Source organism: Epinephelus lanceolatus, chromosome 2, assembly GCF_041903045.1.
Source record: "Epinephelus lanceolatus isolate andai-2023 chromosome 2, ASM4190304v1, whole genome shotgun sequence".
Taxonomy (NCBI): Eukaryota; Metazoa; Chordata; class Actinopteri; order Perciformes; family Serranidae; genus Epinephelus; species Epinephelus lanceolatus.
In genome coordinates this window covers 52,505,309-52,526,156 of record NC_135735.1, presented here as the reverse complement: position 1 = coordinate 52,526,156, position 20,848 = coordinate 52,505,309, and the positions used below count along the sequence as shown (strand labels likewise).

At 42.0% G+C, this 20,848-nt stretch overlaps 1 protein-coding gene across 2 annotated transcripts in view; it reads right to left on the bottom strand.

Moving 5' to 3' along the window:
- Positions 1-20,848, bottom strand: part of adamts17 (ADAM metallopeptidase with thrombospondin type 1 motif, 17) — a 526,549-nt gene that overhangs the window by 18,445 nt on the left and 487,256 nt on the right. For both annotated transcript variants that reach the window (XM_033627478.2, XM_078162521.1), the window contains 2 exons: positions 18,586-18,790; positions 7,047-7,199 (listed from right to left, as the gene is read on the bottom strand). In XM_033627478.2, coding sequence (XP_033483369.1) covers positions 7,047-7,199; positions 18,586-18,790 — 358 coding nt within the window. The remainder of the gene's footprint in view (positions 1-7,046; positions 7,200-18,585; positions 18,791-20,848) is intronic.

Genomic DNA, 20,848 nt, shown 5'->3' with positions numbered 1-20,848 from the left:
CAGCGGCTCCCTGTTGCTTTGACAAAACAATTATATGGAAATGCATAACAGTTATTTTTTAAGATTTCAATTTTCCTTTACCGTTGTTGTAACAATAAAGTGATTCTTACATTTTCAAATTGTATAAATGTGTAGCCTATCATCCCACCAGCTATGTGCGTCATATGTCTAAGTCCTGCGCCTTTTCCTGAAATTTGCTAAGCTTGAGTCTCCTTAGTGAGGCTAGCTATGGGTTCCAAATCCGCAAAAGAAAATGTCTTGGAGGAAGAGAGAATTTCATGGTGAGTAGACAGATTTATTTGCTTTCACCAGTAACACTGCAAAGTTTAAGTACTAAAGTAACTATTTATGATTACATAAATAGTCCACTGTAGAGTAGCTACTTTGTTGTACAACATATTAATGAATGCTCATTTAGACCTATTAGAAATGGTTAAAGGCTAATTTAGATGAAATAGACTGTGTTGCTGTCAGTGTAAGGCACAAATATGTATATTTAACTTTATTCTTTGGCCAAAAATTGCTCTCTTGATAGTATAGGTTGATAAATACAGAATCCCTTGAAGCCAAAAAAAAAATAAAAAAAATACAGAAAAAGTTTCTTATGGTCTATATGCAGCATTCTAGGAGATTTGAGCAATATGTTGTTGCACACTGCTGGGTTGCTTACAGACCATACACAAGTTAACTTAAGGAAACAATTTGCTATTGGGTTGTCTGTCCTTTGTTGTACAAACGTGTAGGTTCTCCCGACAGTGCTCTATAACAGGGATACTCAACTTGCTGTGTCCAGGGGCCACTTTTGCAAAATTATAGGGGGCACGTAATAAACAAACAAACATTAATAATATTTATAAGTATACATAATAATTGAATTGCTGCCCTCACTCATCTTTGCTCAAAGACTCAAATCCAGTTGAAGCAGCCCCATGCAAGTCAGTTGTATGCAGGGGCATTTCTAGGATTTGAGAAAATATAAAGTACAAAAAATTCCCATTGTGAATCAGTTTGTTTTTATTGTGAATGCGAAAACGGTTGGTGGGCTACCCAGCATCCCAATGTGGGCATATTTGGCCCACTGGCCATTAATTGAGTGTCAGTGCTCTATATAGCCTACTGTATGCTGAACTACATTATATAATCCAGAAAAGAGCAAGAGTGCACACTTATATACACTGTATGTGACAAAGCGACAAAGTGAATAGTGACTTGTAGTTGCCACTTCAGACAGAGAGAGAGTAGTAATGGAGGCAAAGGAGCCAGACGATGTTTAAATAGAACCAGCTCTATGTCACTAAATACTAAATGGTACAGTGAGCTGAGGCTCAACCTACCTGCAAACACAGAAATACAATAACACAACCCTGCACTTACCTAACAACTGATTGTGCCTTGCAAATTATTCATCCTGAATAATGACTGAAACCTAAAAAATGGGTTGGTGTTTATGAAGTTAATCATGTGCAAATGCACAGCAGCCAAAATGCCTCTGGTTGGCCAGACCTAATCCAGAGGTTGTCTTGTATTGTAATAAGATTGGAACCAGGTAAAAATGAGATGCATGTCTAAGAAGATCAAAATCACCAAACTTAAAAGTTTCACCTACAATATCTCTGTCTCATCCTGCTACCCTATCAATAATCAGTCCCTTAAACTTTGCCCTGAAGGTGCAGTCAGATCAGATTTCACCTCAATTCATTGCTATGTGACGATGAGACACATTCATATCAAGCCACAGACTCTACTTCACACACAATTCAATTTGATTGAACTTTGTCATGCAAAATGTTGAGGCTCTCAATGTCCTGCCAGTATAAGTGAAGGGGTGGAACTAACCTCTAATTCAGGTAATATTAGCCCCTTTTACACTGCCAGATTTTTGGCAAATGTTGGGCCGTTTTGCAGGTGTGGCAGGGTGAGCACTGCTACACCTCCGCCCTTAATTGGCATCAGCTGGGCCTAATTTCCAGCTGTCGGAGCCTAATTGCGCAGTGGTGGCACCTGCATTATTTGGTCTTCCCCTCACGGGCGCACTCACTTCTACCTCCCGTTTACCTGGAGAGGGCTGTGTGGCGTGCTCCGGTTGGCGTGCTTTGTGTGTGGCGTGTAAGGAGTTGGTAACTCAACTAGCCTTTAGCCATTTTGCAGATTCAAAGCTACCTGCTGCTGAATGCTTGCCTGGCTCCAAACTCGAGCTTGAACATGTAGCTCCCCTATCAATAAGCTGCTTCAGTGCATCCTCTGTAGGTGGTTGCGTGTTACTCTCTGCATTATAGTTGTCAAAATGTGCCATCTTAGCTCTGGAATGTTTCTTATTGTGAATCCTTTTGAGTAATAGGAAGCACACACAAACCGAGTCAAGTGTTTCTGTTGTTCCGCTGTTACTCAAAAATGATCTGTAAGCATCCTCAGAGCCTCAGTGATGTCATCCTCAGTGTAGTGGCTAAGCCTAAAACTTAAAGCCACTGAGAGGCTGCATAGACAGGCTAAAACTAATTGACGGGCTTGCTACTACTAAATGATACAATGAGCACATTTTACCACACAATGTAGTCTCATGTACCACATACGCAGAAACCTGAGATGACCTACTAATCTGTACTCTCATGTAGCAAGCAAAGCTTTGTCACAGGACATTCAATGACACAGGACTTTGTCTGCAGACGCACTGAACGCACAAGTCCCTTTTTATCATGGAAAGCCTCCAAGACTCTTCCTAGTGGCCAGGAGCCTCATAAGGGCAGTAGCATCCATTATGACCACAATATCTCCAGGCTTAAGGTTTCTCCTTTTCTGGTTCCACTTTTGCCTCTCCTGCAGCAGCGGTAGGTATTCCCGTACCTATGGTTTCCAGAAAAGGTCCGAGATATACTTGTCTCCATCTTCTCTCTGCGTACAGATCATGTGGCTCAAACAATCCAGGTGGAAAGGATGGCCTTCTCTTTATGAGTAGGATATGATTAGGAGTGAGCGGCTCCAAATCGTTTGGATCATCCGAGAGTCTGGTGATGGGCCGATGGCTTAAGATAGCTTCAGCTTCACACATTACTGTTTTAAGTCCACCGTCATCCAGTCTCTGCTGTTGAAGCACTGAACTCAGAATCCTTCTCAACAGTCGGATTACATGCTCCCAGACTCTACCATGATGTGAACCTGCTGGAGGATTGAAACTCCACTTAACTCACTTTTCCCGCAAAGCTCCTTGAATTTGTGCATGATTCAATGATGCAAGTGCCTCCCTTAGCTCTCTCTCTGCTCCGATGAAATTGGTTGCATTGTCGGACTGAATATGAGCAACTTCACCTCTCCTGCAGATGATACGGTGAAGAGCATTGATAAATGCATCTGTATCCAAAGAGTTAGCCACCTCCAAATGGACGGCTAGACAGGTGAAAACCCCACCATAGCGCTTAACTGTGCCTCGTCCTTTGCTCACGACAATCGGTCCAAAATAGTCAATCCCAATGTTGGTAAACGGTGGATAATCAAGAAGAATCCTTTCCTTTGGCAAATCTGCCATCTTTTGCTCCACCAATCTTCCATTATACCTCCTGCAGAAACCACATTCTGTTATGACCTTTCTCACAGCTGAGTTGACACTTGTGACCCAGTACTTCCTTCTCAGTGTGGACAGCGTATGATTGTGACCACTATGGCCAAGCTGCTTGTGAATGTGCTTCAGGATGAGAGTGGTAACATGTTGATCCTTGGAGAAGATAAGCAGATGTTTAGTTTCCTCTGGTAGTGAGCCCCTAGTCATCCGTCCTCCAACTCTCAGAAGCCCATTATCCAAATATGGGTCCAATCTGTAGACAACACTGTGCCTGCTCACAGTAGCTTTCCCAGATGACAGCGTAGCAATCTCTTCTCCAAATCTTTGTTGCTGGCAGTACTGAATGATGGCAAGCTCGGCCTCCAAAAGATCCTTTGCTGACAGAGCCTGCCCTTTTGGTGTGTCTGACCTCAGCTCCAAGCGAGGAATAGTAACACTCTTAAAAGGTGTCGCTCTAGCCTTATCCATCAGGAATGTAACATGGATGTCATTTTTATGGTTCTGCATCCTAAGATAAGTGACGGCTCCATATCCTGCTTCACTAGCATCTGAAAAATGATGTAGCTGAGCATGTATGGGATGTCCAAAGCCCTTCAGTTTAACACAAGAACAGAGACAAGAACTGAGCCCTGTGGTTCTCTCCAAAGTGTGTTTGTGTGTTTGAGAGGGAGGAAGAGAGCAGAGACCACTGATAAATCTAGATGGCTCACTTCAGATTTTCCCCCTTGTATCTGTGTCACGTGCCCCACCCCTGTAGGAGACAAGCAGTGGTCCTGAGTCTATTCATTCCAATGGGAAAAGTGAACATGAGTACAGATTATGACCAATTCTCTCAACTTATAGTCACTGAAGTAAATACTGGACCCATTTTCACCCAGCCCTAACCCTTCTAAACATACTGACACTAAAATCCCTCTGTCTGTCTCTCTCTCTGTCTCTCTTTCTGTCTCATTGTGTCATACGGATTACTGTTAATTTATCATGTTGATCTGTTCTGTATGACATCTATTGCATGTCTGTCTGTCCTGGAAGAAGGATCCCTCCTCAGTTGCTATTCCTGAGGTTTCCACCATTTTTTCCCCCATTAAAGGTTTTTTTTGGGGGAGTTTTTCCTTATCCGCTGCGATGGTCCAAAGGACAGAGGGATGTTGGATGCTGTAAAGCCCTGTGAGGCAAATTGTGATTTGTGATATTGGGCTTTATAAATAAAATTTAATTGAAAATTGAAATTGAAAATGGCATTTTCAGACTGACGAGTCACCTGGCTGAATGACGCTGTCCATCCGTTCACACCAAACGCGATGGACGCGATGTCATCGTCCATAACGCGAGTATCGCGTCACTTGATCACAAATGTCACCTTTTTGATCATCGCTTCATCGCTTCAATCGCGATGACGCAACCCTCCTCCCGCAATTTTCTTCACCTCCCGCTATTTTCTTGTCAACCATGGCTGAGTTAACTACCGTAGCTGCTCTTTATCTGTTGTGGACATCTGATTTGGATCGGAGACCCAAACGCTGCCGTGTCTGGGTTCACAATATCCTCCAGAAACGCACACAGCTGGGTGAATATCATCACCTCCTGCAAGAGCTGCGTCTGGATGACGGTCGTTTCCAGCGGTACTTCAGGCTGACGCTGGCCCAGTTTGAGGACCTGTTGGCCCGTATCGGTGCGAGGATCTCCCGCCTGGACACCAACTACAGGCGCTCCATCCCAGCTGCGGAGCGCCTGTCCATCTGTCTCGGGTTAGTTGCTTATAATTTCTTTATGAAAATGAACGCTGATTGGATGTTGCAGCACAGCATCACGCAATGTCGGTTGAAAAGTTCAAAATTTTCAACTTCAAGCGACACACGCGATGAGGCGATGGACGCGTCATCGCGTTGCTCTTATCACCTGAAACGCGTCGCCCAAAGCGACATCGCGTGTCATTGCGTCATTTACATTGATTTTGAATGGAAACTTGTGGCATTCATCGCGTCCATCGCGTTTGGTGTGAACGCACAGTTAGCTGTCAAGTGAGTTCTCAACTGATAACTGCTAAATAACCTATTGTGTTTTACATTAGCTAGGTATGTCAACTAGTGGTTAACACTAGCCACTCAGGTTATCTTTGCTGTTGTTTTTCTGAGGCCAGCTGCTAACACTACCTAGCTACTTGCCAATGTAGTAATAAGAGATACATTAACGAGAGATACAGCAATTATTTACCTGATAAAAAAAACACATTATAGGCAGGTGCAGCATCAGATTCTCTTTTTAATGTATTGGAAATGGTCCCATTTGTTTCTTTGGCTTGAAAAAAAATGTAATTAACTCTTAAACCCAGTTTAATTTATCATTAGGGACTCACCTAAAAACAGTTTATGGGTGGTCGCCATTTTGAAAGTCCAAGATGGCCGCCACAAAGACTTTGAAAAAAATGGAAACATTGGTTTTGGGGTTTGTCATATTCTAAACTTTCCAAAAATGTATAGTTTAGAAACACCCCAAAGATTTTGAACAAAGGTTGAAATCAGGACACAGTGACCCTGACTAGAAGCTTCTTCTTCTTCTTTATCAAAAAGAACATGCCTCTCACTTTGTCAAAGCAAACACATACAGCTGAATGTTACAATGTCAGTAACCACAATTTGCCACAGTCAGAAATTGAAGAACATCTGATGAAAATAAAACATATTGTCAAAGTAACTGTAAGAACTCTAATGGCATTATTAAGTACTCGAATTGGTACTTGGTATCAGCAAGTACCCAAATTTAAGTATTTGCACTTGGTCTACACCCCTAATTAACTGTGAAATGGACACTTCCTAACCAATGCTGCTTTCCACAATCCTCTGTTTTTCACACCAATGTGTGAAACTCTACCCAACAAAACCAACACTCCTGCTGTTTTCTCTCTCTCCTCTCCTCAAATGGCTCTCTGACCGAACAAGTAGACAGTTTAGCACCAGCAGATATAATGCAACATCTGCAAGCTACTTTACAAGCAACAAGTAGAACAGAGCCAAGTCAACTCCAAGCTGCTAACTCCTTAAAAGAATGACAACAGATAGACTGTATCGGAACCAAGCCCGGTTCATCCACAAAAGACGGCACCACTGACTAACAAAAGCAGCACATCAAAGTAGCAACTCTCCACCCTCTATTCATGGACTGACATTGTAACATCTGGGCATAGCATAATGTTAGCATTACTGTTCAAGCTGAGCAAGACTATTTACCTTTTGTCAATGCATATGTCACGCTGTTGATTTGGTTTAAATTTGTTGTTGTGATTGCTCTATGATCAGGCTATTGGGTAATGTTAGTGGCTTCACCACTGATAAGTTGGTATTATTACTAATTATAGGAAAATATTAAATCCTTAACAAAAACTGAAATTTCTTCCACATATCAAGTCTAAACAAATTAATCGAGATTGTGACTTTTTTCCTCTTTCGAGAGGGCACATAGGGAGTTGAACCATGGGGTGTGAAGATATCCATACCTTGGACCAGTCTCCAGTCTTCCATTCGTAACATCTGGAGTGGTCCTCACAGTGCTCCTCTTGAGCAGGCTGGGACAGAGGATCACAAAGACCCTGAGGGTTTGTACATGACACCATCCGTTTGCGAACACCTTGACCACAGTCTGATGAACACTGAAGGAATAGATGGAAAAAAGAATTGGTATAGACGAGTGGAAAAAAACGTATTCTTTCTGTTCCTTTACAGTAGTTGCCTGATATAGTTCTCACATAAAAGAGCCACACCTTGGCACTGGTTTGCATATCTGTGTGGATGCTCATCCAGCATTCAGACTGTTCTCCTATTCTTCTTCTTCATTATGCTTTTTGGTTGCTAACTACTTTTCCATACTTTCAGTGACCATCCAAATACCAAAATGCTCTTTGAGGACAGGTGTGCTTTCACTTTTATTTCTACCATTCATACTCTTTAAAGGGATAGTGCACCCAAAAATGAAAATTCACCCATTATCATTTGAATTCTGTTTTTAGCCTCATTGTCGCCTGCAGCTCTATGGAGCTACATTAGGGTCAAAAGTTTTGTACTTGAAAAAATAAAATTTGAAACTGGAAATTCATGTGTTGATCTTGAATTTTGAAAAATACAACAATGTATTCAAAATAAAAGTAAGTGTATGAAATGTTTTTTCAGGTTAAATATAACTTTGATTCACTTTGGTAATTATTTTGAATGAATAATTTATTTTCACTTTTCACTTCCATATATATTTTAACATTTGAGGTCTTATTTTTTTCAGTTGCATGTTTTATCTTTTCTGATTCAGATCTTATTTTTTACAGTTTCAAATCTTATTTTTTCACTTTCAAATCTTTTTTTCACTTTCAGATCTTTTTTTTTTCACTTTCAAATCTGTTTTTTTGAGTTTCAGACTTTTGACCCTGATGTGGCGTGGGGGGCGTGGCATCAACTGAGAGGGGTGTGGAATCATGAGTGACAATGCCTTCAGGGAACGTAGGAACTAAAAAAATTCTGACTCAACACTTATATACACTATATTCATGTGACTGGCCGTGTAAAAATTGATGCCAGTGACAAACTTCCATTTAGAAATCTGTTTTAGACAGTACTGAGCACCAATTGCAGTATAAGAGCGATAAATTATGCCAGATTTTGCAGTTCAACAGCCACATTTTAAGTGCTGATATGTCCGATTTCCACATAGCACTGTAACCGCAGCGTAGTGTCTGTTTTGCTTGCGATGATGGCATCTGGTCAGTCGGGTCAGTCTGCTGGAGCCCATACATCCAGCACACAGGTGAGAAATGTTAACTAAGTTTTGGGAAATCATAACAAATATTAAGGTGTCGTTTTTGTGACAACATACATTTTCACAGCTCCATCGTCATGGCCCTGTTGATGCTTCTACATCCAGACGTGTCCCCTGGAAGAAACCTTTTAGGATTGTTTCCTTTTCCCCAAGCTCAAACACCTCCCTACTCACCTGGTGCCACAAAAATCACCTGGAGCCAGGTCAGGTGAGTAGAGAGGTGTTTGAGGATTGTTTTCTTTTCCCCAAGCTCAAAGGTTTCATCCAGGGGACACGTTTACTGGATGAGGAAGCATCAACAGGGCTGTGATGATGGAGTTGTGGACAATCACACTACAGACGAGCAGTATGGACATATTTTGTGGTTTCAATTATGTGTTTTTGGACGTTTGAATCTGGGGTGCCGTAAGCCTCCATGAGGTGGAGTTGTGTTGCTACCCCCTCTCCCCTTGGATCTCCGCAAGTGTTGTGAGGACTCTGAAACTTCACCTGAGCCTCCATCGGCATATGGCTGAGTAGATAATGGGTGAATTTTCATTTTTGGGTGCACTACCCCTTTCAGATAATAAGCTTTTTGTCTGTGTTTTAGTGCAAATCTAGTTTATTTTGGGTATCATCTTGATTACTAAATCTTTGAAGATGTGGCATGATGCACTTAACGGGCCATAACTCTTCAATGCTAAATTGGATTGCAACCAAATTTGGAAATGTTGTAGACATAGCTTCATAGCACAAGTGTGGGGAATGCCACATACATATTGCAATTCTGTTGACTTAGATTAAATGAAATTTGGTAACCAAGTTCTCCATTAGCTTGTGCATGACATATTTGACCACAACAACCCCACCTTGTGACCTTTAGTAAAACACTGCCATACTAACCGGTGCTTCCTCCTTAGACTCCACTTCACTCAGCTGCCCCACAGATCCGCTGCCTCTCCCACTTTAACCTCAATAACAATCCGGAGCTAGCTGGGAGCTGCTTGCGAGGCGTTAGCCGCAGCATGACCGGAGGTAAGCACAGTTAGCCTCCGCTAGCTTCCCAACTAGCCCCGGCTCTCTGTTTGGATCCAACTGGAGCACCGAGCCCTGGTTTGTTATTCAGGTTAATGTGGGAAGAAGCAGCGGGTTTATCGGGCAGCTGAATGAAGCTGGGTGAAGTGGAGGCTGCGGAGGAAACACCGGGATGGGTTAATGTCTGGAGCTTGAGTTATTAGCGGCTCGGTCCCAGCAGTGGGTCAGGCGTTACGGTTGTGTTAAGTGAGTAAGTTAGCCTGGCAGCCCAGCTAACATTTTCAATTAGCATTGTAAAACGTAGCCTCGCGGGCAGCCTGGCAGGCTTGTGGGCAGTAATATATTTGCTGAGATGGAGGCGAGGCTCAGTGACTAGAAGAGCTGATAGAAGCGCTCCATAGCTGTAAGTTACTCCAGTAGCCGGTGGCAGCCGACTCGGCTAGAGACATCGCCGGATCCCAGCTAGTGCTAACACCGGGAGCTAACGCTAACGTTCCTCCTCTTCTCCGTGAGTGAGAGCGATGTTTTAGCCTAGCGGGCAGCTGGCTCGCGGACTGCTCTCCAGGCTAAAACATCGCTTCGGGTTAAAGTGGGAAGAAGCAGCAGGTATTTCGGGCAGCTGAGTGAAGCTGGGTGAAGTGGAGGCTGTGGAGGAAACACCGGGATGGGTTAATGTCCGGAGCTTGAGCAGCCCGCGAGCCAGGCGGGCAGCCTGGCGGGCTCTAGCCGACTCGGCTAACACTGGGAGCTAACGCTAATGTTCCTACTCTTCTCCGTGAGTGAGAGTAATGTTTTAGCCTAGCAGGCAGCCCGCAAGCCTGGCGGGCAGCCAGGAGCGCTTCTACCAGCTCCTCTAGTCCCTGAGCCTCACCTCCATCTCAGCAAATATATTACATTTATTACAGGTACCATCATCATTGAAGTAGGCAGGGGAATAGCTAAACACAGCAGAGACCGAGACATTGCTAACTGCTAGACGAGGCGAGTGGGGGGTGGAGAGCAGAGGTAGAGGGAGGAGTGGCTCATGACACACTTTGTTTTGGTCTACAGGCAGTGCACAACAGCAAACCTAGTGGTGAAACGATTTTGCTTTTTGCCCCTTTAAGGAAGTAAGTGGTACTAACCATTTCTTTCAGATGATGTGTCCTGCTCATGTCCCTGCTGACATTCCTGTCTCTAAGAGGCTGTAGGGGATTTTTAAAGCTCGAGTGATGATACTGGTTTAACTAAAAGATCTAAGAAATCCGGTGGTACTAACCAATCATGCAAGCTTGTTGGCTAGGGGGCTAAATAACGCTCCAAAGTAAGGCTAAATTTTGGCAAGAGAAAAACGGTATGGCCATTTCAGGGGTCCCTTGACCTCTCACCTCAAGATATCTGACTGAAAATGGCTTCTATGGGTACCCATGAGTCCTTCCTTTACATACATACTTACTTTATGCTAATCCCATGCAGTTTTAGGGATAAACCCTGCAGTTTTTTGCATGCAGTATAAATGTGTTAATTTTACCTGGATTGTATTTGAATATTTCTGTATAGAGACAGAGTGCAACGCGTCATAATCTGAAAGCCACGCCCCCAAAGGGGAAACTAGGCCCGCTTTCCCCTCACACTTTCCCCCTCCGTTTCCATCCTGTTGAGTTTTCCTTAAGTCCAAATGCTGAAAAGTTGCTGTGTGGTGGGCTGCACGGCCAGTAAAAACCCAGAGCTTAGCTTTTATCAACCTTGTAGAAGACAAAAGTGGATACAGACAATAAAACGTGAGGCTTCAACAGGGAAGAAATTGTGGGATCCTGACACTCCCTATGCCTGTGTGCAGCAAACACTTTGTCAGACCCTCCAAATGTATTTTTTAGAATAACAGCTAACTGTATTTATGTATGTTAAGCTAAAGCATTGACAGTATGAATGCAACTTCTGTTATAATTGTGCCCAGCGCTCCGCAATTCAAGCAGTCCATTCCAGCGGTGCGCTCTAGCACTTCTATCAATCTACCAGCATGTAGAGGCATGTCTCAAAACAACAATGTGTGCCAGTAGTAGGAGCAGGCTGACAGCTGAGCATGCTGAAATGCTCATTTTCTTAAAAAAGAATCTCCACATCATGTTTTTTTCCAAGACGAGCAAGGTAAGGAGAAGGGATACTGAGGTAGACTGGCAATATTAAGCTTATCAATATACCATTGCCTCTCTGGTAGGTATAGCGTGCTAAAATAATCCTTTGCCATCTTATTATTAGCTAATTATTAGCTAGCTATAGCTAATAATTTTAGCTAGCTAGCTGGCAATTCAGTCGTGGAGACTTGAAGGCACAGCTGCGGAGGCAGAATGACAGCGAACGTGCGAAGAAGCGGAGGGGAAAGCAGGCCTTGTTTCCCCTTTGGGGGCGGGGCTTTCAGATTATGACGCGTTGCGTTCTGTCTCTATACTGGGGTCCTTACACATTCTTGGAATTGCATAAATTGGGTAGGACCTGAAAGCTAGGGCTCTTGTGAGTTCAATTAGCCCAGTTTTATGCATGTGTAATGAAGTTAGCCCCCATAGAAGCCATTTCACTGTAGAGAGACCTTGTCTTTGAAACGGACACCAGTGTATAAAATGACCTATTGTGACCACTAGGATAATCACAGCCTCATGAAACTACAGCCACAAACTAGAGACCTCAGACAGTCACAGGATGGATGGTTTTCATAGTTATATTGACAATAAGCAGATCTCACAGCAGTTTTCAGTACGTGTCGGTAGAGGTTCTCAGTCATCCAGGTCATTGTAATCTCAGTTCTCAGAATTAGAGAAGCCTCTTGGATGAGGCAAAACATCTTCAAGAATCTCAAACAAGTCCAGTTGCCTACAATATAGCACTTATGATCAGTTTCCAGTACAGAAGTGCTTGGTGTCTACTCGCCATAAAATGCTGTTCTTACAGAAATCTCCAAATGTCAAAAGTTTTTGATACCACATAATAACATGGATTTTTCTGTGGTAGTCCCCAAGGTTTTGGTGTCTTAATGTGGTATTTTGGAGGAATCATTGACAGTTTTTAGTAATTCTCGAGTGGTAAAAATTGCTTGAATGACTAAATAACTTACACACAGTGCTGTGCTGCATCTCACATTAATCTTCAGGGCCCGGTATTTCAAAACTTGTAATCTGGATCAGAATAATCCGTATAATGAAATCCTTTTCTCAGTCAGGGATCAAGGTGATCCTGCTGACTTTATCTGGGTATTTCAAAACACTGGCAGGGTGGATCACTTTGATCCCAATCTGACTGGATACGGATTTCCAAATCTCACAACTCCGCCCCTGGATCTGAAACATGGCGGACTACTTCACGAAAGGAGCAGTTGGTAGCACAGCTTTCACATCAGAATGTAGGTTTACCGATATCTAATGTGTAGCGTTTTTAAGACCATACGAAGGCCACCCACCATCTCATGTGAGCCAGCTATTTGAATTGTCACATTAATTAAAACTTGGGCGTACCGATCTCTAATTGCGCCAACGTCATGCTAACGGTAGCAAACGCGACTCCATTGACTTGCATGTTAAGTAGCTAGCAGGCTAGCGAGGTAGCTGGCTTTGTTGATGTATTTTGCGGTCTATGGTTTAATTTAAAAGGGAATTCATCTGAAGTACAGTACAGGCCAAAAGTTTGGACACACCTTCTCATTCAATGCGTTTTCTTTATTTTCATGACTATTTACATTGTAGATTCTCACTGAAGGCATCAAAACTATGAATGAACACATGTGGAGTTATGTACTTAACAAAAAAAGGTGAAATAACTGAAAACATGTTTTATATTCTAGTTTCTTCAAAATAGCCACCCTTTGCTCTGATTACTGCTTTGCACACTCTTGGCATTCTCTCAATGAGCTTCAAGAGGTAGTCACCTGAAATGGTTTTCCAACAGTCTTGAAGGAGTTCCCAGAGGTGTTTAGCACTTGTTGGCCCCTTTGCCTTCACTCTGCGGTCCAGCTCACCCCAAACCATCTCGATTGGGTTCAGGTCCGGTGACTGTGGAGGCCAGGTCATCTGCCGCAGCACTCCATCACTCTCCTTCTTGGTCAAATAGCCCTTACACAGCCTGGAGGTGTGTTTGGGGTCATTGTCCTGTTGAAAAATAAATTATCGTCCAACTAAACGCAAACCGGATGGGATGGCATGTCGCTGCAGGATGCTGTGGTAGCCATGCTGGTTCAGTGTGCCTTCAATTTTGAATAAATCCCCAACAGTGTCACCAGCAAAACACCCCCACACCATCACACCTCCTCCTCCATGCTTCACAGTGGGAACCAGGCATGTGGAATCCATCCGTTCACCTTTTCTGCGTCTCACAAAGACACGGCGGTTGGAACCAAAGATCTCAAATTTGGACTCATCAGACCAAAGCACAGATTTCCACTGGTCTAATGTCCATTCCTTGTGTTTCTTGGCCCAAACAAATCTCTTCTGCTTGTTGCCTCTCCTTAGCAGTGGTTTCCTAGCAGCTATTTGACCATGAAGGCCTGATTCGCGCAGTCTCCTCTTAACAGTTGTTCTAGAGATGGGTCTGCTGCTAGAACTCTGTGTGGCATTCATCTGGTCTCTGATCTGAGCTGCTGTTAACTTGCCATTTCTGAGGCTGGTGACTCGGATGAACTTATCCTCAGAAGCAGAGGTGACTCTTGGTCTTCCTTTCCTGGGTCGGTCCTCATGTGTGCCAGTTTCGTTATAGCGCTTGATGGTTTTTGCGACTCCACTTGGGGACACATTTAAAGTTTTTGCAATTTTCCGGACTGACTGACCTTCATTTCTTAAAGTAATGATGGCCACTCGTTTTTCTTTAGTTAGCTGATTGGTTCTTGCCATAATATGAATTTTAACAGTTGTCCAATAGGGCTGTCGGCTGTGTATTAACCTGACTTCTGCACAACACAACTGATGGTCCCAACCCCATTGATAAAGCAAGAAATTCCACTAATTAACCCTGATAAGGCACACCTGTGAAGTGGAAACCATTTCAGGTGACTACCTCTTGAAGCTCATCGAGAGAATGCCAAGAGTGTGCAAAGCATTAATCAGAGCAAAGGGTGGCTATTTTGAAGAAACTAGAATATAAAACATGTTTTCAGTTATTTCACCTTTTTTTGTTAAGTACATAACTCCACATGTGTTCATTCATAGTTCTGATGCCTTCAGTGAGAATCTACAATGTAAATAGTCATGAAAATAAAGAAAACGCATTGAATGAGAAGGTGTGTCCAAACTTTTGGCCTGTACTGTACGTCATACATGAACTCTTTAAACACCTACCTGTTCAGAGTTTAACGTTATGTTATTGCCAACCCAGCGGACTTCAAAAAAAAAAAAAAAAAAAAAAATTACATGTGTGCAGAGCAGACCGTATAGGAAAAATATACAGTAGCCTACTAGTATGAATTATGCGGTTCATTCAGAAGTGTCAGATGATATGCTTTTCCGTACCTCAACAATTTCTGTGACTATTGTGGATTCCTGACAGAGAGGACGGTGAGACAAATTGAATTGGCTGACGAGCAGCTCAAGTTGACGCTGCTTCAGCAGAGAGAGACAGAATTGAAGATAAAACTTATGGAAAAGAAGCTCACCTCAGACCTGTGAGCAGTCTTTAGGGACTGTGACACTATTTTGATTTACATTTTGGTTCTAATTGCTTTTTTAATACTTTGTTTGAATTGCCATGTATTTATTATGTTAATCCCTGTGTTGTTTCTTGCACTCTCTGTCAGAGGCGGTCCTGGCTAGTTTTACACCCTGGGCGAACCATCCCTCGCCTTCTCTGTTGCTGGTAAGCAGTTATCTTGCGCCGCAGAGCACTATGAGCCTCCGCCGTATTCCTGTCTGTGACCCCCGTTCAACCCACAACCGGCAGGATTCGAGAGGTAGTCCAGAAAACTAGCAAGTTTTTTTTTGTTTTTTTTTTGTTTTTTTTGGAGGGCCCTCACATAGATTGCACCCTGGGCGGTCGCCCACATTGCCCATAGCAAAAACCGTCCCTGCTCTCTGTAAAGAAAATAATGTGCTATACAAATAGATTTGCTTTGCATTGCATTTCCTTTCCTTGCGTTTGTCTGACCACAAACATACAGTCAGGTCCATAATTATTTGGACAATGATACAGTTGTCATCATTTTGGCTCTGTACACCACCACAATGGGTTTTAAATGAAACAATGAATACCTGCTTAAAGTGCAGACTCTCAGCTTTCATTTAAGGCTTTTTTCAAAAATGTAGTATGAACCGTGTAGGAATTACAACCATTTCTTCACACAGTCCCCCGACTTTAAGGGCTCATAAGTATTTGGACAAACTAACATAATCATAAATTAAACAGTCAGTTTTAATACTTGGTTGCAAATCCTTTACAGTCAATGACTGCCTGAAGTGTTGGACACATAGGCATCATCAGATGCTGGGTTTCTTCCCTGGTGATGCTCTGACAGCCCTTTACTGTAGCCGTCTGCACTTCCTGCTTGTGTTTTGGGTGTTTTGCCCTCAGTTTTGGCTTCAGCAAGAGAAACGCACGCTCAATTGGATTCAGGTCAGATGATATGACTTGGCCATTGCAGAACATTCCACTTCTATGCCTTAAAAATGTCTTTGGTTGCTTTTGCAGTATGCTTCAGGTCAATGTCCATCTGCACTGTGGACTACTATATGCCACTTCTATGTGGCATATAGTGGCTATTTAAACTTTTTAAAATCATATTTTCAGATATAGATACCATTCAAATGTCAAACTATTAAGCTCTTTAAGGACATTTCTGCTATCACTCTGCTTCTTTCCACTTTTTAAATATATTGTGCTTTTTTAATCATTTCTTGTGATGGCAAAGCATACAAAGCATTATTTTCTTTCAGCCCTTTTATTTCCAGCTTTCACAGTATTACAATTTAGCGTCCAGCTTTCAAACAATGTTTTTAATCTCTTGGCATCTTGACAAAGTGTGCAGGGATGATGTTTTCTTCATAGGCAAACCAGAAAGTTAACATCACCCTGGTTCCCTCAATAAAAAGCCACTAGTTTTGTTCTATTGTATTTTGGATTATTGCATAACCTAAGTATTTTAACCTTGTGTGTACAAACATGCTGACCCTTCTTCCATTTGGACACCCCTCTATAGAGACAGAGCACAATGCGTCATAATCTGAAAACCATGCCCCCAAAGGGGAAACGAGGCCCGCTCTCCCCTCCGCTTCTTCGCTCGTTCGCTGTCATTCTGCCTCCGCAGCCGCGCCTTCAAGTCTCCACGACTGAATTGCTAGCTAGCTAGCTAAAATTATTAGCTATAGCTAGCTAATAATTAGCTAATAATAAGATGGCAAAGGATTATTTTAGCACGCTATGCCTACCAGAGAGGCAACGGTATATTGATAAGCTTAATATTGCCGGTCTACCTCAGTGTCCCTTCTCCTTACCTTGCTCGTCTTGGAAAAAACATGAGCAGAAATCAGTCAGTTAAGTAAATCGACCACTACTCCCCCATCTCCACATTCTCCCCTTACTGCAGTCCAAGCATGATGTGGAGATTCTTTTTTAAGAAGATGAGCATTTCGGCATGGTCAGCCGTCAGCCTGCTCCTACTACCGGCACACGTTGTTGTTTTGAGACATGCCTCTACATGCTGGTAGACTGATAGAAGTGCTAGAGTGGACCGCTGGAATGGACTGCTTGAATTGCGGAGCTGGAGCGCTGGGCACAATTATAACAGAAGTTGCATTCATACTGTCAATGCTTTAGCTTAACATACATAAATATAGTTAACTGGCCCTAGACAAGGCTAGATTTTTTTTAAAAATCTAGTCAAAATAAAAGCTATCAAATGGTAACAGGAATTTGTTGGGAGGGCTTAGACAAGACTGAATTTCAAAATAAAAGGTCCAATATGGTAACATTAGTTTACCAGACCACCCAAACACAGCAGCATTTTCAAAATAAAAGGTCTTTGATTGCATTATAATCAAATTTAAAGCTTTTTTTTTTTTAAAAATTCAATACTTGCATTGAATTGAAAAATATTAAGTCTTCAATCTACTCTTTAAAATTCAACTACATTTCCTGCTTTTCTCCACAGACTTCATTTAAGCTTTAAAATGGTAGCAAAGTAATTATTCTTCTACAGTACACATCTAAGTTTAATGCCTTTCCAACAGGTCACAGTGCAGTTATACTTCTTCCATACATTTTTCAATCAACTACTGCTTCTGCATACTGTCAAATACAGAAACTTAAAAACTTAAACTTAACTTAACTTAGAAACCATGCAGATGTTAAAATGTGATGCTCTTTAAAAAGTATAAAAGTAGCAAAACACTGAATACCTTAAATGTCCTTAATTGTTAAGCATTTCTTCCCTTCACCTTTTCAGTTATTTAATTTTAACTTCCACCTTTGACAGTATATCAGTTTAGCGTCAAGCTTTTCTAGTAAATTATTTCAGCTCTTAGCCTCTTTATGTAATTCGATTCAGCTTCAGATTCTGGAAGTTAAACAGTTCAACATGCTGGTTTTTCAGCAGGACGGTACAATGCATCTGCACTTTAAGATTTGTGTATTTTGCAATTTATTGTAGCTTTCACATAATTTCACACTCTGTAGGAAATGCACCTTTTAGTTTTACAATTAATTTTATTAATTTTGACATGAGCCATATTTATACTGAAACAATTCCACATTTGCATTTTCGATCTTTGGAGTGTAGCTCATTGTTGGGCAGACATCACTCAGTATGCCAAATGCATCTGTACTGCTTTGCTAATTTAAAGAAGTGAGACAAACATACAACTTTTTCTGAATCCATGGCGGCAAAGGAATATGTCAAGTTGAGGAATAACTTGGCAAGAAAAGGACAGGGGAAAAAGTACTGCATATCCAAAAAGGAATGAATTTTCAGGTTTTACCAAATATTTTATACACTTAAATGGGTTAATATTGGACAAATTTGTAAAAATGAATGTGGCTAATTCCCAAATGCTGGTCAATAATAAAAAAACAAAAATCTTGAAAACTGCAATCTTGTATTTTCTTCAACAATCATAAACATAAACATTTAATGGAGGGGGCTCTCTTTCTCTCTCTGCAAGAATTTAAGAGCATTCATGGATACACTTCTAAGATTAATTGTTAATAGGAAGCAAGGCCCAGAGCCTGCAATGGTTTCACATGACATCAGGCACAGTGTGTGTATGAAGTACCTTGGACCACTCTGAAGCCTCCCACACAGTAAGGCAGAGGCGGCCCTCACAGCCCTGCAGAACAGGAGGTTTTCCTCCTTGGCAATACAGGTCCCTGGTGTGGATGAGTGAGCCATTCTGTAGATGGTAAACACAAACCACCTCTCTCTGCTGAAGACCTTTACCACATGTGACGGAGCAGGGTCCCCACTCTCGTGTCACCCACCTGAGAAAAGCAAATGTATATTTGAGATGGTTGAGTCTAAGGGTGTTTTCACATATAGTAGTATATAATAGTATATGAACCGAACTCAGTCCTCTTAAAGTGCACCAAAAAGTGCACTTTCAAATTCTAATTTGTGTAAGTCAGAACAGCCTGACAATGCTTCAGCCCTTATGCATATATTTTTCTCAGATCTAAGACTATCAAAGGCTACAGAAGCTCAAAAACCATAGTTCAATTCCCCAATCACAAAAGATGAAGCATTACTGGCTTTTAAATCTATGCCATCTGGAAAGGCCCCAGGGCCAGACGCATTTGGATATGAGTTTTATAAAGAGTTCAGCAATATTCTCTTTGACACTGTGCTGGCTATGTTCAACCATTCATTTGAAAATGGGATCCTAAATCAATCACTGAGGGAAGCTAATATCTCTCTTATCCTCAAGAAGGGAAAATGCCCTGACAAGTGCACCTCCAACAGGCCAAGGACCCTTCTCAATGCTGACCAATAATTGCTCTCCAAAGCCATGCGTCTTGAAAAAGTACTACCTCACATCATTAAGGAGGACCAGACCAGCTTTATTATAGGCCAGAACTATTGTGATAGTATGAGAAGGCTTCTTAATATTATTTAGCTTTGCCAGGACTTCAAAGACCCTGCCCTTGTGCTTTCTCTGGATGCTGAGAAGGCATTTGACCGGGTTGAGTGGTCTTACTTGTTTTATGCATGGAAAGAATTTGGGCTGGGAGACACATTTGTTAGCTGGGTCAGGGTTCTTTACAATAATCCAACAGCGGCAGCTCTGACAAATGGTCTGAAATCTAATAATTTTCCCCTTGATTGCAGGAATAGACAGGGTGACCCTCTCAGCCTATTGCTCATTGATCATTATTGCTCATTATTGAACCACTGGCATAAGCAATAAGGCAGAATGCTCTTCTATCAGGTATACTTGTTGTTGTGAGAGGGAGCATAAAATTTCATTGTACCCAGATGACGTGTTAATATTCTTATCGAGACCACAAACCTCTATTCCCTGCTTGATCCAAGTCATTTCAACATTTGGCACTTTTTCAGGGTATAAATTTGCAAAGTCTGAAGCTATGCCGCTGGGGTTGCTTACATCCATCCCAAGCCTTTTAGAGCCATTTCCTATCATTGCTCACCCGCCGGTTTTATCTTCTTGGGTGTGTACATAACACCTACATATAGGGACACTGAGGAAGGAAGGTCAGATTAGTGTACAGCACAATGCACACCATAAAACAATATACAATGATCAATATACACAATCAATGCAATAATAAATCTCCATTATGTAGCAAAGCATTTGCATACTCCCATCTCAGCCATTAAAAAGTCTGTGACTTGAGTTTTAAAATCATTAATTGAAATGAAGCTCTGAAGCTTCAGAGTTTTTTGAAGTCCATTCCAGGCTGAGGGAGCAGAGTACATGAATGCCCTCTTCCCAAACTCAGTGCGAGCTCTGGGAACTGAGGCAGATAGACAGTCCTGGGATCGCAAGCTGTAAGATGGATTGTGTGTGAAAGTGAGGTATGTATAGAGGTATGAAGGTAGTAGGACAGCCAACCTACATTAGCATACAGAGTACAGTGATGGGTGTGTGATTTACAGCAAGTAATAAATCTCAATACACCATGATAAGCAGCATCCAGCATGAGCAGTGACGTGGAACAGGCATTCATATACAATACATCACCATAGTCTAGCAACGGCAGAAAAGTTGCAGCAACAAGCTTCTTTTTAGAGATAAAAGAATAACACAATTTATTTCGAAAATAGAAGCCCAGCCTTACCTTTAGTTTCTTATTAAAATGAACATCCTGCCTAGACTACTCTACTCTCTTCAAATGATCCCTATTATTATTATCAAGGTGCTTAAAGGCTGACTGAGTTCATTCATCTGGAGCAAAAGGAAGCCCCAACTTAATATGTCAAAACTCCAAATGGTCAGCTCTGATGGGGACTTAGATGTATCTAATGTGAGACTTAATCAGTTGGCAGTACACCTTCGTGCTAGCAGATTGGCTCAAATATGA